General features: G+C 45.0%; 1 protein-coding gene across 1 annotated transcript in view; it reads right to left on the bottom strand.

Annotated features, from left to right (window-relative positions):
• Positions 1 to 11,419, bottom strand: part of VCL1 (vacuoleless1 (VCL1)) — a 53,833-nt gene extending 42,414 nt beyond the window's left edge. Inside the window, exon 1 of the mRNA XM_086521632.1 lies at positions 10,462 to 11,419. Coding sequence (XP_086377758.1) covers positions 10,462 to 11,238 — 777 coding nt within the window. The 5' untranslated portion in view covers positions 11,239 to 11,419. The remainder of the gene's footprint in view (positions 1 to 10,461) is intronic.
• Positions 11,420 to 12,263: the final 844 nt, after the last annotated feature.

The following is a 12,263-nucleotide window of genomic DNA, read 5'->3' on the forward strand; positions in this document are numbered from 1 at the left end:
TGGAGGACCGCCTTAATCACACGAGCCCTTGATTAAGCTCTGATTAATGTTCCTCACTTGCCCTTAAGAACTGTAGCTGAGAAGTAGGCAAGAATGGGCAGGGCTGTGGGCCTTGGACTGTGGCGGCAACAAGTATTACCTAAATAGAGCCAAGATGAGTGTGGCAGTAGATACTTGTCAAAAAAAAAGAGGCAATTGATAGCAGACAGGATTTGCTCTGAGTAAAGCCATGTGTCTTGCAGGTAATACCCGAGATTCTTCTCAAGCAGATTTGGAGCAGTAGTAATGGACGTTGCATCTTGTAAAACCAGTGCCAATTAGCTGCCTCAAAACTTACCTGCACATCCAGCCCCAGAGTGCCTCGTCGCCATTATCTTACACCCAACGAGCCAGCTGTCACAAGCCTACATATGCGGCACTCTCGCTGGTTGAAGGGGCTCGTTGTTGTCCTAACTTGCTCACTGAACTCTTTGGCTCCCACTCTTCAAATTGTTGCCCGTTTTTAGCTCGTACGGCTACCTGATCCGAGTCGTACTGCTCTCGATTCTTCTTGATCTTGCTTTCGTTTTCTCCTGCATCTTCGAACTCTTAAGCTTCAAAGCTCCAAGGGGAGCTGCGCGTGATGATGAAAGCGGAGAGCGGGAAGCGAGGCTCAGATACCAGTTGTAAGGATCGGGCGGTGTGTGCAGAGAGCTCAAGGTGGTTTGAAGCTTGGAAAAACCATGGTTTTACACATTAGAGAGAGAGAGAGAGAGAGAGAGAGAGAGATTCACACTCAACAAACCATAGTATATATACAATATATTTACAGCATATGTTATCTTTCATACACAAAAGGAAGTGTTTATGTACAAAAAGTCTCACAGCTAGTATCTGGTAGCTCATATCTCCAGGTGCCTTTTCAAAAGGCTACACACATATATGTGATATGTCACATTAAAAATTGAACTAGGTGTCGAAGGAGTTCCCATGCCCACCTTTCAAGACCTACATGATCTTGAAATGAGCCCAAACATCCTTTTACTTTACGAGTTCTAGTGCCGACCAACTTCCCGTCTGCGGGTGAAACTACCGTTAAGATTGGCCATATAATGTCCGACCATTTGCAACTTCAAAAAGAGGGTCTCAAAAATTAAACAAAAATCATTGGAAAGAAACCAACAACTAAGGTTAGCAGTTGCCGCATCCTCGTGACATACCCCCCTCTTGAAATCGCAAACGTCCTCGATTGCATACCATAAATACATGCCATTGATGATCTTGTGTTGTTAGCACTCTTTATCATCGCATGTATCCGCAAGAAAGGTCGTAACACATAGATACAAATGACTTAATGAGACCTTCATACTTTTGTCATTTCCATCTATTACACTGAATTCATATGTACATATGATGTGCTAGCTCTATCTTTGCACACGTTGGGTTGGGGCATAAGTAGGCTGTAACCTAAAGACCTCAAGGGAAAGCTGCAATACATTTGGTGACTTTGACAGTTCATGCTCTTCCATCCACTTTGCATCCATAGGTGGATAGTTCTTGAACTTCACCACATGGCATCTTGCAACCTGTCCCTTAACTTTTTACCTGTGTAAGAGGCTCTTGCCTCTGCAAACGAGCATAATTCCACAACATTGCAGCGTACATCGCACGCCCAAGTAAGCTCAAATTTCAAGATGATTTACCAATGCGTCAAAGAATCCAAGCAATCCCCTCAGAGAATCAGCGAGCAGCGTGCCACCTAGCAGACCCACATCACTCCCGTAAGAGATCTAGTGGCCAATCTACCACCGTGATACCTCTCTCTATCTCATCTTGGTTCATGCTTGCAATATAAGGTGGAGCGGAATGAATGCTTGAACTTTGCTCAAGATGAGTGCTCGGAACTGTGCTCAAGGTTCCTTTTGTTCTTATGGAAGGGAGAGCCTTTCGTTCTTAATGAGAGAGTGCAATGATCACAAACAAAGTGAATGGACATTGTGCGTGCAAGTGTATGAGACTGAGAGATAGAGAGAGAATATGACACCAGAGACATTGTAAAACCCTCCTTCGAAGGCCCCACTCTCGTCGGTGAGAGTGATCTACTATTGATTGCACAAACTGCTACAATGGGAATGCATGTGACTGATGCAAGTCTAGGCTATGTCGGTGATGACGACGGTGATGGCGAGACTGACCTAAGGGCTGAAATCTGCAACCTTTTATCTGCTGTCCAAAAACGCTATGGGCTGAAATCTGTTGTTGCCGAAAACGCTATGGAAAACGCTGATTTTTCTCGTCTTTATGGCTGAAAGTCTGCATCTACTGTAGGGCTGAAAACTGATGTTCTTTGGGCTAAAACTACAGGTCTTTTAGGACTGAATCTGTTGTTGCTTCATTGCTGAAAAACGCCAGCCAAAGGGAGGGCGATATGGGCTGAAAAACGCTAGGCATGGGGATCTGCTGGCGATAGCAACTGTTGCAAAACGATAGGCTGTGGGAACTCCTAGCGATGAGGACCTTGTTGTTGGAAACGCTAGGGACTGCAAATCTGCTGGCGATGATGCTTGACGGAAAACGCTAGGGGAGAGAGGATCTTTGCTTGGAGGAAAGTCCACCAAAGGTCTTGCTGAGAAGTTGCCTGTTGAGCTTGGGCTCCTGCTGCCTCTTCTGTCAATTAGTGCTAGTCTAGGTTTGCTTATATACAAACTTACTCAATTGCCCTACCTACTTTCCAACAAAAGTCGCTTAAAAATAATAAGTGAAAAATGTCAAAAATAGGTAAAATAGGCTAAATGCATTGGAAAATTCCCCTGAAGGATTCTGATGGATTTTGATGGGAATGCTTATGATCATGCTGTGTGCAACCAGAGGATATGCATCTACACTAAGTGTTTGGACATGCACGGTCTACGAATAGACTCACAAAAGTGCCAGATCACTTCTAATCTAGACTGACTGGACTGAATTGAACCCTGCTCATGCTGTAGCTTGTCCACTGACACATAGGGTTGGATGTATCACGTGACATCCTCTCCTTTTCAAAGTGAGGTACTAGTACCGAACTGTATGGCGTCCACGGAGATCGCCAATAGCATCCGAAATCCTCGAAGGGACTCTTCGTCGGCCCACTCTGATGTGTGGGTCGTGCGATACTTGAACTTCATAAAGGTCTGCAACGCTTGCTTCTCTGGGCCGCGCCGAAAGCGACACAAAGTCGTCTGTGGCTCCTTCGATGCTTCAACTTCGTCGAGAGTCATGCTTCTTTCTTCTTCAAGAATCTCCATGGCTGAAAATTCCTGAAACCATTTCCAACACAAAACTATGAACATACCTATTCCATGTAAAGTGAGTGGAAAAAATCTTGTCGTCCTAATAGACTGTGCATGCAATGTAGATGAACAAATAGACGGAGTGCTAAGCCGTTCACCAAGAGAACTCGTAACTGACTTTTTGGAGCAGTTTTGGAGGCTGATAACTCTGATTTTCAGCCATTTCTCTCCATTTTTGAGCTTCCCATGACTTTACCTAGGACCAAGGAGCTCATTTTCAGCATTGGAAGGCATCAGATGCATGTTTGCAGGGCTGTTTTGCTGCGTTTTCAACGATACGCAGGTTTTGGTAGCCATGGAAATTCTTCCCCCTTTGCATCTATTTGTTCACAGATGCATTACAGGTGAAGGACAGAAGAGGGGACGCTCGATTTATGCTGGGGGGATGCTTCATTGAGAACCTATCTCACAGGTTAAGAGCTATGGAGTGCTTTCTTTCCGTCTCATGTACAATGTGGTGTTAGGGGTGATGCACACTACACACTGCTCTCTCTCTCCCCTACGTTACTCTCTCTCCCCTACATTATCTGATGCCCCACAAGAGGGCTCTTTATTTGACTAATGTACCGCTGTGTGGTTTCATGCTTTTGTGCTGAGGCAAGAGCCTCCTTGAGCAGGAACAGGGGTAGCTAGCTGCTACTCCAATGCAGGCACCGGTGAGGGTCATGACCTCACCGTACAGGTGCATTTTCAGCACTGTGTATGCGCTGTAAATTGACTGTTTTTCAGCAATACGGATGCCAGAACCCTTGGGAATCGTGCCCCACTAGCAAAGGACAGCTAGGGGACTGTTTGGGGCTGAAAACAGGGCAAAAACCAGAGGATACAGCGTGCTTAATTTACTGTTTTTGGGCAGGAATCAGAGGGTATACGCTAGTGGAAGTGAGTTCTAGCAGGGGAATTGTTTTCGCGCAAGTTTTGGGGTTGTTATGCTGCCGAAATTTAGCCAAAACAGATGGTATCTAGCGGGATACAGGTAAAGGGATTCCCAAGACTCTACTTTGTAATTTACCCTCCTAAAGAATAAAGAAATACCGAAAGGGGCGCCAATTTTGGGGCCTACAGGTTGTCGGCGTCTGCTCGCAGCATTCTAGCTTCCGAGCTGTGTGTGTGCTTAAGTGTTAATTCCCATTGCAGGTTCCGTTTGCAAAGTACTCTCTCCCTCTCTATGTGTGTCTAAAATAAAGAATTTCGGGTGTGAGCCAAAGGCTACCGCCCCACGGGCCGGTTTCACTAGTGCATCAAGATTCCCATATAAATTAGATGACTAGATATTGTGGTGAGCGCATCAAGAGTTCCTGCCGGACGAGATGGCCACACAGGGATCTAGGTGTATCAAGACTTCTGGACCGGTGAGATGACTAGATGATTGAACATTGTGTTCAGTATGAACTAAGTGTGTGAATGAAGAACTTTGAAACAGGAATTTCCCAAGGTAAATTTGATTTATATATGAATTTAATGTTTTCTGGAAGAACTTGCTAGATGTGAGCAGATAACAGGTGAAATCGATGATAATGGATGACGAATTGGGAGCAATGACCGCTCATGAATGAACCCGATAACGTATCATGAGTATTGAATCACGACTGATTCAATGGAACTGTCATGAGCGCATCAAGAGTTCCTGCGGGATGAGATGGCCACACAGCTAGAACTAAATGGTTGGACCACTTTGTTCAGTATGAACTTCGTAATGGATTGGGATCCCTAGAAATGATTACTCGCACACGACAAAGCTTGAGTGGAAAATCTCTATAGACATGATCGTAATAAGAATTCGTTAATTCGACATCAATGAGGTCCAGGATGGATCTAGATGCGATTACTAGATACGTTGCTAGCAATCATGGTCTGAGATTTGGAATGAATCTTTCTGTGATTGATTTGATTTGTCATGTGATTGTCAAAGTCGACGATGCGGAAGCGTAGAGACCAAGGGGAGTGAGCACGAGAGAGAGAGAGAGAGAGAGAGAGAGAGAGAGAGAGAGAGAGAGAGAGAGTCTCCTGAACCAATCAACGTTGGCAATAAATAACTGAATGTGTATGCAATGGAGGCAAGGGGTTGCTTGTGTAGCAATCCTAGTAAATTGCCCTACCCAAGACTTTGACAAATAAGTAAGATAGGTGCCTAAAAGCCAAACTAAATAATGGGATCACATTGGGCAGTTCACTTGAGATGCCTAAACTTTAACACCCTCTCTGCAGCTCATAGTGGACATCAATAGTGAGACCAAGTCGATGAAGAAGCTATCATGGACACCCCAGTAGTGGCCACCAATTGGATACACCTCCGTGTTTCTCTCCTCAACTCTGTACCTAAAAGTAATGCCATCTTGAGCATCGTTTGCCTTTGTAGAAACTTTGAACTGTAGTCCATACTACGTCCAATAATCCCCATCCGTGAACTATGAACACATCACGTCCAAAATAATGAACTGTTGGAACACATCCTGTCCATAATCTGACAAACATCAATGAATTGGCTAGCCCATCCATAGTATTTTAGACGTCTGATTGGTTCCCTGCCAAATGCATGTGCATTGAACTCCGACCTACGGGTCCAAACACCAATAACTTGAACTCTGACACAAGGCTCCAAATTAATTATAGGGAGCATTGCTTGCCCCTCTCTGCCACTCACAAGCCTCTCTCTTACTGAAGCTAGTGGTGACACCTTTCTTTCGACTAGAAATCTGACGTCGAGGCCACTGTAGCTACCGCCACGTGTGCCATGTCGATCTTTATTACCGTAATCTTTGTCCAACTTGCCTTTGTCCTTGTCTTCTTGTGAGTTCCTACTTTTGCCTTTGGCTTCAAACTCTCGAGCCAAACAAAGCGTCGAGTCACATTCATGCAACTGTCATCGTACCTCATGGGTACCAAGGCAGCTGTCACATGACAATTCCAACCCTATGTGTCCGTGGACAAGCTACAGCACGACAAGGGTTCAGTCAATCAAGTCAGTCTAGAATAGGAAGTGATCTGGCACTTTCGTGAGTCTGTTCGCAGACCGTGCATGTCCAGACACTTAGATTAGATGCATATCCTCTGGTTGCACACAGCATGACCATCAGATTCCAGTCAGATCCCATCAGTAGCATTTTTACAGTGCATAGACCTACCTTCCCTATTTTTGACATTTTTCACTTATTATTTTTAAGTGACTTTTGTTGGAAAGTAGGTACGACAAATTGAGTAAGTTTGTATATAAGCAAACCCAAACTAGCACTAATTGGCAGAAGAGGCAGCAAGAGCACCTTGCTCGACATGCAACTTCTCAGCAAGACCAACCCCCGCGACAACTCTGGCGTTTTATCTCACCAGAAGGCCTAGCCAGATCAGCCAGCGTTTTAGCACTTGCAGATTCCCAGCGACAATAGACAGCAGATCAGCCCTAGCGTTAGCAGATTCCCACAGCAACACAGCAGATTTCCTAGCGTTAGCAAATTTCCCCGCAAAGTCAGAATTCACCCCTAGCATTTTTGGTTTGCAGATCAACCTCGGCGTTTTTGCAGATCATCGCAACAGGATCAGCCCTAGGACCAGCGTTTTCAGTTTTCAACCTTTAGACACCGCAGAAGAACCCCCGAACCTCGCAGATCTCACCTTCCCACAGCAGTTCCTCGCCGCACGGTGGGATCCATCGAAGTTTACAGTTTCAGCCCGGAAAACGCAGATTTCAGCATCTGCGTTTTCAACGCGTCGTCGTTGCATCGTCGTCATCGACATAGAGTCGGAATTCATCAGATAAAGATTTGCAGATTTCAGCCATTAGCGTTTTCAGATTTCAACCGTCTCATCGTCGTCGACATCGTCGGCAAGTCCAAGCATTGTAGAGATTTGTGCAATCATAAGTAGACCGCTCTCACCATAGAGAGTGGGGCCTTTGGAGGAGGGTTTTACAACGTCTCTGATGTCGTATTCTCTTCTCTATCTCTCAGTCTCATACACTTGCACGCACAGTGTCCATTCACTTTGTTTGTGTCCATTGCACTCTCACTAAAGGAACGAAAGGCTCTCCCTTCCGTAAGTAAAAGGAATCCTTGAGCACAATTCGGAGCACTCATCTTGAGCAAAGTTCAAACATTCATTCCGCTGCACCTAACAGCAGCTAATTGAATACTGGTATTGCCATCCTTGTCCAACTGACCTTTGCCGCTGTCCTCCGCAAACTCGAGCCAAACAATTTGTCGGGTTCCTTGAGAACTGTGCCGATGTACAGGCCGCGGAATGGATGGTTGACAATCCGTTATCCATAGCCACTTGTTGCTTTTGGTCGTCGTCGTCACGGGTCACGAGCAAGGGGATGCCTCATTGAAGTTGCAAAACCAGGTATTTCGTACCTTCTCGCACTCCAATAGGCCGCAAAAAAATCCCAAGCCGGAAATAACTCCCAAGCCGCACGAACCACTCCTTTGCACTAATCCCATGCTGCTCCGCACCCTCTGCAATCCCTCTCTTCAACTCCAGTTTTCCCGCTTCGCAAGGCTTTGCTCCCAAGGCGCAAAGTTTCCAAGCCGATTCGATCTACTCGCCTTCAATTTGCTCCTCACGACACTCGACACTGCCCTTGCTAAATCTCCAAGCCTCTATTTTGCTTGCCACTGGCAGCGTTTTAAAACGCTGGCCAAGGAGGGCTTGTCGTTGACTCCAAAGGGGGGAAGGAGGAGCGTGTTGACTGCGGCGTTTCAAAACGTTGGGGACACATCTGTCGCCAAGGGGGAGACTGTGGACTACAGCGAGCTCTGGCGTCTCAAAAAGCAAGACAGTAGGGAGGGGGGCCGCAAAGTTGCTGCGAGGCAACGTTTTGAAACACTGCACAGTAGGGTCTTCGCCTAGCTCTTGCTGCAGCAATCGGCGTTTCAAAACGCTAGTGCACCGCAATGCAATCGACAGAAGGCTACAGGGAGGGCGTTTCGAAACACACAGCGAGAAGGGGGGGTGTGCTCTCCAACGCCAATTTGGGGTACTTGAAAATGACAGCGTTTTAGAACGCCAGTAGGGAAGGGGTGTGTTCGGCGCTTTCCTCTACTTTGCTCCTCCACGCCAAGGGCTGAAAGCCACCCGCTCTGATACCACGTCAAAGTCGACAACGCGGAAGCATAGAGACTAAGGGGAGTGAGCACGAGAGAGAGAGAGAGAGAGAGAGAGAGAGAGAGAGAGAGAGAGAGAGAGAGAGAGTCTCCTGAACCAATCAACCTTGGCAATGAATAACTAAATGTGTATACAATGGAGGCAAGGGGTTGCTTATATAGCGATCCTAGTAAATTGCCCTACGTAAAATAAATACCTAAAAGCCAAACTAAATAATGGAATCACATTGGGCAGTTCACTTGAGATGCCTAAACTTTAACAGTGATGTGATATAATGTGACGTGAATGTCGTCTTTGTACAATTGTTGGATGGGTGTCGTCTAGTGCGTCGATACTTGAGAGTCAGTGTCTACTGAACTGGTTTATGGTTTATGTCTGATTTTGCAGGCGTAATCAAGGGCGATTACAATTCTTTCAAGAGGGAGGTATGTCACAAAATGATGGCGTGGAAACCCTGCCTAGACACACACACGTAGTGACCTTGCGGCAGAAATGCCACGTGGCAACAATACGGACCCCCGCAAAACACGTTGGCAAGCTGAAGTGGCAAAATGTATGAAATCCCGCTTTTTACGCTGGCTGATGACGTGGCAACTTGTACGGATTTTCGCAATTTGTGTTGGTGCTTTTTTGGCAGATCTTGGGGACAATTGCTTTTTGGGACTCTGCTTTTATAGTAAAAGCTTTTGGACCAGTTTGCTTTTAAGTTTAACTTGGGGCCAATCTCTCTGGGCACAAAACTACGCCGGACCGTGTTGACTAAATTCAATTGTGACTTAAAGTTGTGAAGTATTTTAAGTGATTCTCTCGTGTGTCGTGTTCAATTCTCGACTTGGGGTGCCCAAGCCTGTGACACAAAGATGTGAATGCGATCCTACTATATCAAGAGTTTTGTCTAGATGAGATGGCTAGATATTGACTTTAAGGCATGAACAATTGAGATGGCTAGATATTGACCTTAAGGCATCAACAATTCTGAAAGGATGAAATGACCCGATAGTGATTCTACTGCATCAAGTGTTGGACTAGAGCAAATTTGATTGTTTGCATCTCAATGTTTAACGTGAACTATGTGAATTATCCAAAATCCAGAGTGAATAAGTATATATGTACGGATGCATGCTTTGTTCTTTTGGAGATGATCATTGCTATGTCTACAAGAATGGAAGCAATGTCTACTGAAGATTTGGTCTCCAAGCATAATCAAGGGCAATTACTCTTCCTTTACAAGGGGGGGTGTCACAAATTGATGACATGGCATGACTTGTTGGACCGGAAGAGAAGAGCAAGACCTAGCTTGAGCTGGACCACGATGAAGGACCCAAGTGTGAGACAACAGTAGCGTAAAACGTGACTTGAAAACGCGAGGGTTTGCAACACGTTGACTTTGGTGCTTTTACACTTGTACAAATAATTGTGATTTTTATAATTTATTTGGGCATCAATTTTGGACCCGTGCCTATAAAAAAAAGGCTAGGGGTGCCATTAGAACAGTTTGGCCTAGTGAATTGCGACTTTGTGATGACCCACAGGGAGAACATGGCTCTCCAAGTTAGCAAACTCCAAGTTCGGTCAAATGAAATAAAGAAATACAAGTGAGAGACGCTAGTTGAGGGGCCAATGCTTCTAGAAGTGGAACTCCACCACTCCATGTCTCGTCTATTGTGTGATGCTCTCTTTTTCAAGTTCAAATGTTTGTTGTTTCGATCCAGTTTGGTACTTTTGCATGTCTCTATTGCTAAGCCACTGAGAGTTCGATACTATTGAAGTGTTTCTATCACCTTGCCAATGGCTTACTGGTTATAAGTGTCATGATTCATGACACTCCAACAACAATCAGCAACGTCCCTTTGCCGATTGATTGTGCCTCTTTGTGGATGACTGGTTGGAACTACTCATCTACAAACATGACTATTCACTTAAAAGACGTGATTATCAGCCAAGGTGAATGCTAACACCTCCTTTTTACATTACTATGAGCTAAATATAATATCTAGATCTAAATATTGGATAATACAACCTGATGCATAGCATGCACTGAGAATAAGACACAAACCTCCGTATTTGAATCAGACACGAGACCGTAATTTTGGGTTCTCAAAACCACCAAGCGCCCATCAAAAGTGAAGCAAGCCAAGTAAAAACCGCTCGCATCAAGAGCCATTTTTTGAATAGGTCCAAAGCTGATGTTAAGTTCCTCAACTGAATCAACCCCCACTCTTAGCACTGATGCTGGTCCAGCAAGAAGCACTTCTACATGTTGATATGTCTCCTCAGGCTTGGGCTCGATAACTACCAAGCATAATGGCTCTTCTTCAAGGTTAGGATCTGCAAGAGCTTCAACCTGTGGGTTGCGTATATCAGGTATTGAGAAGAGCTGATTATGCTCTGTAAGGCAAACCACTGCCCGATGCTGAATAATACAATGTGCCACTCCCTGGTTCCAGCATTCTTTACCCATCGTAACTTGCAGATCCTGAAGCTCGCCATGGATATTATACTGAAATATGGTACCATCTTGAACAACACAAACAAGAATTCCATCCTCTGTCCACCCAAGACCCACAAGTTTGCCCCCTGGGCGATCCCAAGGTATGGAAGCAAGAAGGGTTCCTGAAGCTGAGTAGATTTGAAGGCGGGGTCTTGCTGACTCTGCACGCAGTTGGACTATTTTGGAATCGTCTCTAATAATGGCGATGGGACCTCCAAAGGGAGCGCAAGCAACCTTGTGTCTACTTAGGTCCACATTCTGCCAACACATTGTGTAAACTTCCTGCTTGCGATAGAACTTGTCGCCCATGGATCTCCATTCTGCAGCTATGGATACAGACATGGCTTTCTCTGTCTCCACGGGTTTCTGGGGATCAGCGCCTACATGTTGATTAATGCCTTAAACGGGCTAGCAACTGAGAGATCTACACTGATCATCGTCGCGCGTAATTGCTTTTGTAGCTACTGGTGTACAAACCCGTCTTCCAGAATAAGAAAACTAGAGTGCTTGGTCAGCCTGTATAACCGGAAGTGGATAACAAACTGGTACACAGGTACAAGCCTTCAAGGCGATTGCAATTAGAGAGAGCAAGCATTGAACAAGAGTATAGATCCGTAAAGAAAATTGTCGAAATGAAAGGTGAGAGAGAGAGAGAGAGAGAGAGCATTTATTATTTGTTTTGCATAAATCTTCTTACGCCAAGTGAGTGTAAGTGACTGAAACGATTTGATGAAAATAGTATGCCAAAAAGTTGAGGAATTAAGAACGGAACATTGAATGTAGCATGCAATGATTTCTTTACAATGAAATGGACAAATCTTCTGCGGAGAAGAGGAGGAGGACTATATCGGTAAGATGCTCTTCAGAGTTGCATGTGTGGGAAACTGGTTGACATAAAAATAACGCGAAACAAATTGTTTAGCTGACTGAAGGTGGCTGGGGACCACGTTAGAGTAATTTAATTCTATGGTCTCGAGTAGGTCGAGCATGTCTGCAATCTGTACGAACAACATACAATGGTGTTTTGTGGAGCAACTAGCCAACATGGCAATGTCGATGGTGATTTGTCGACTGAGTGTATCCCAGGTGATGTAATGTGGATGCCATGGGGTAGGTGGTTGAACTGGCCATGGAATGAACTCGCTCCATTTATGCATGTAGTGTTTGAGCACCCGCTCTTGCAAATGTGGGTAAAGACAGTATTGCAACTTGTACATTGCAGTCTCAAATTCTGGCTGCTGCTCAATCAGATCAGCTAGAATTGGCCTACCTATTCTAAACTGAAAAGAAAAGGCATTTAAATCAAAACAGTTGATAAGTTGTCATGTCTGCCATAGTTTGAATGGAAACAAAAAGACATTGTTGTA

Source organism: Adiantum capillus-veneris, chromosome 1 (genome assembly GCF_014529385.1).
Source record: "Adiantum capillus-veneris isolate H3 chromosome 1, ASM1452938v2, whole genome shotgun sequence".
Taxonomy (NCBI): domain Eukaryota; kingdom Viridiplantae; phylum Streptophyta; class Polypodiopsida; order Polypodiales; family Pteridaceae; genus Adiantum; species Adiantum capillus-veneris.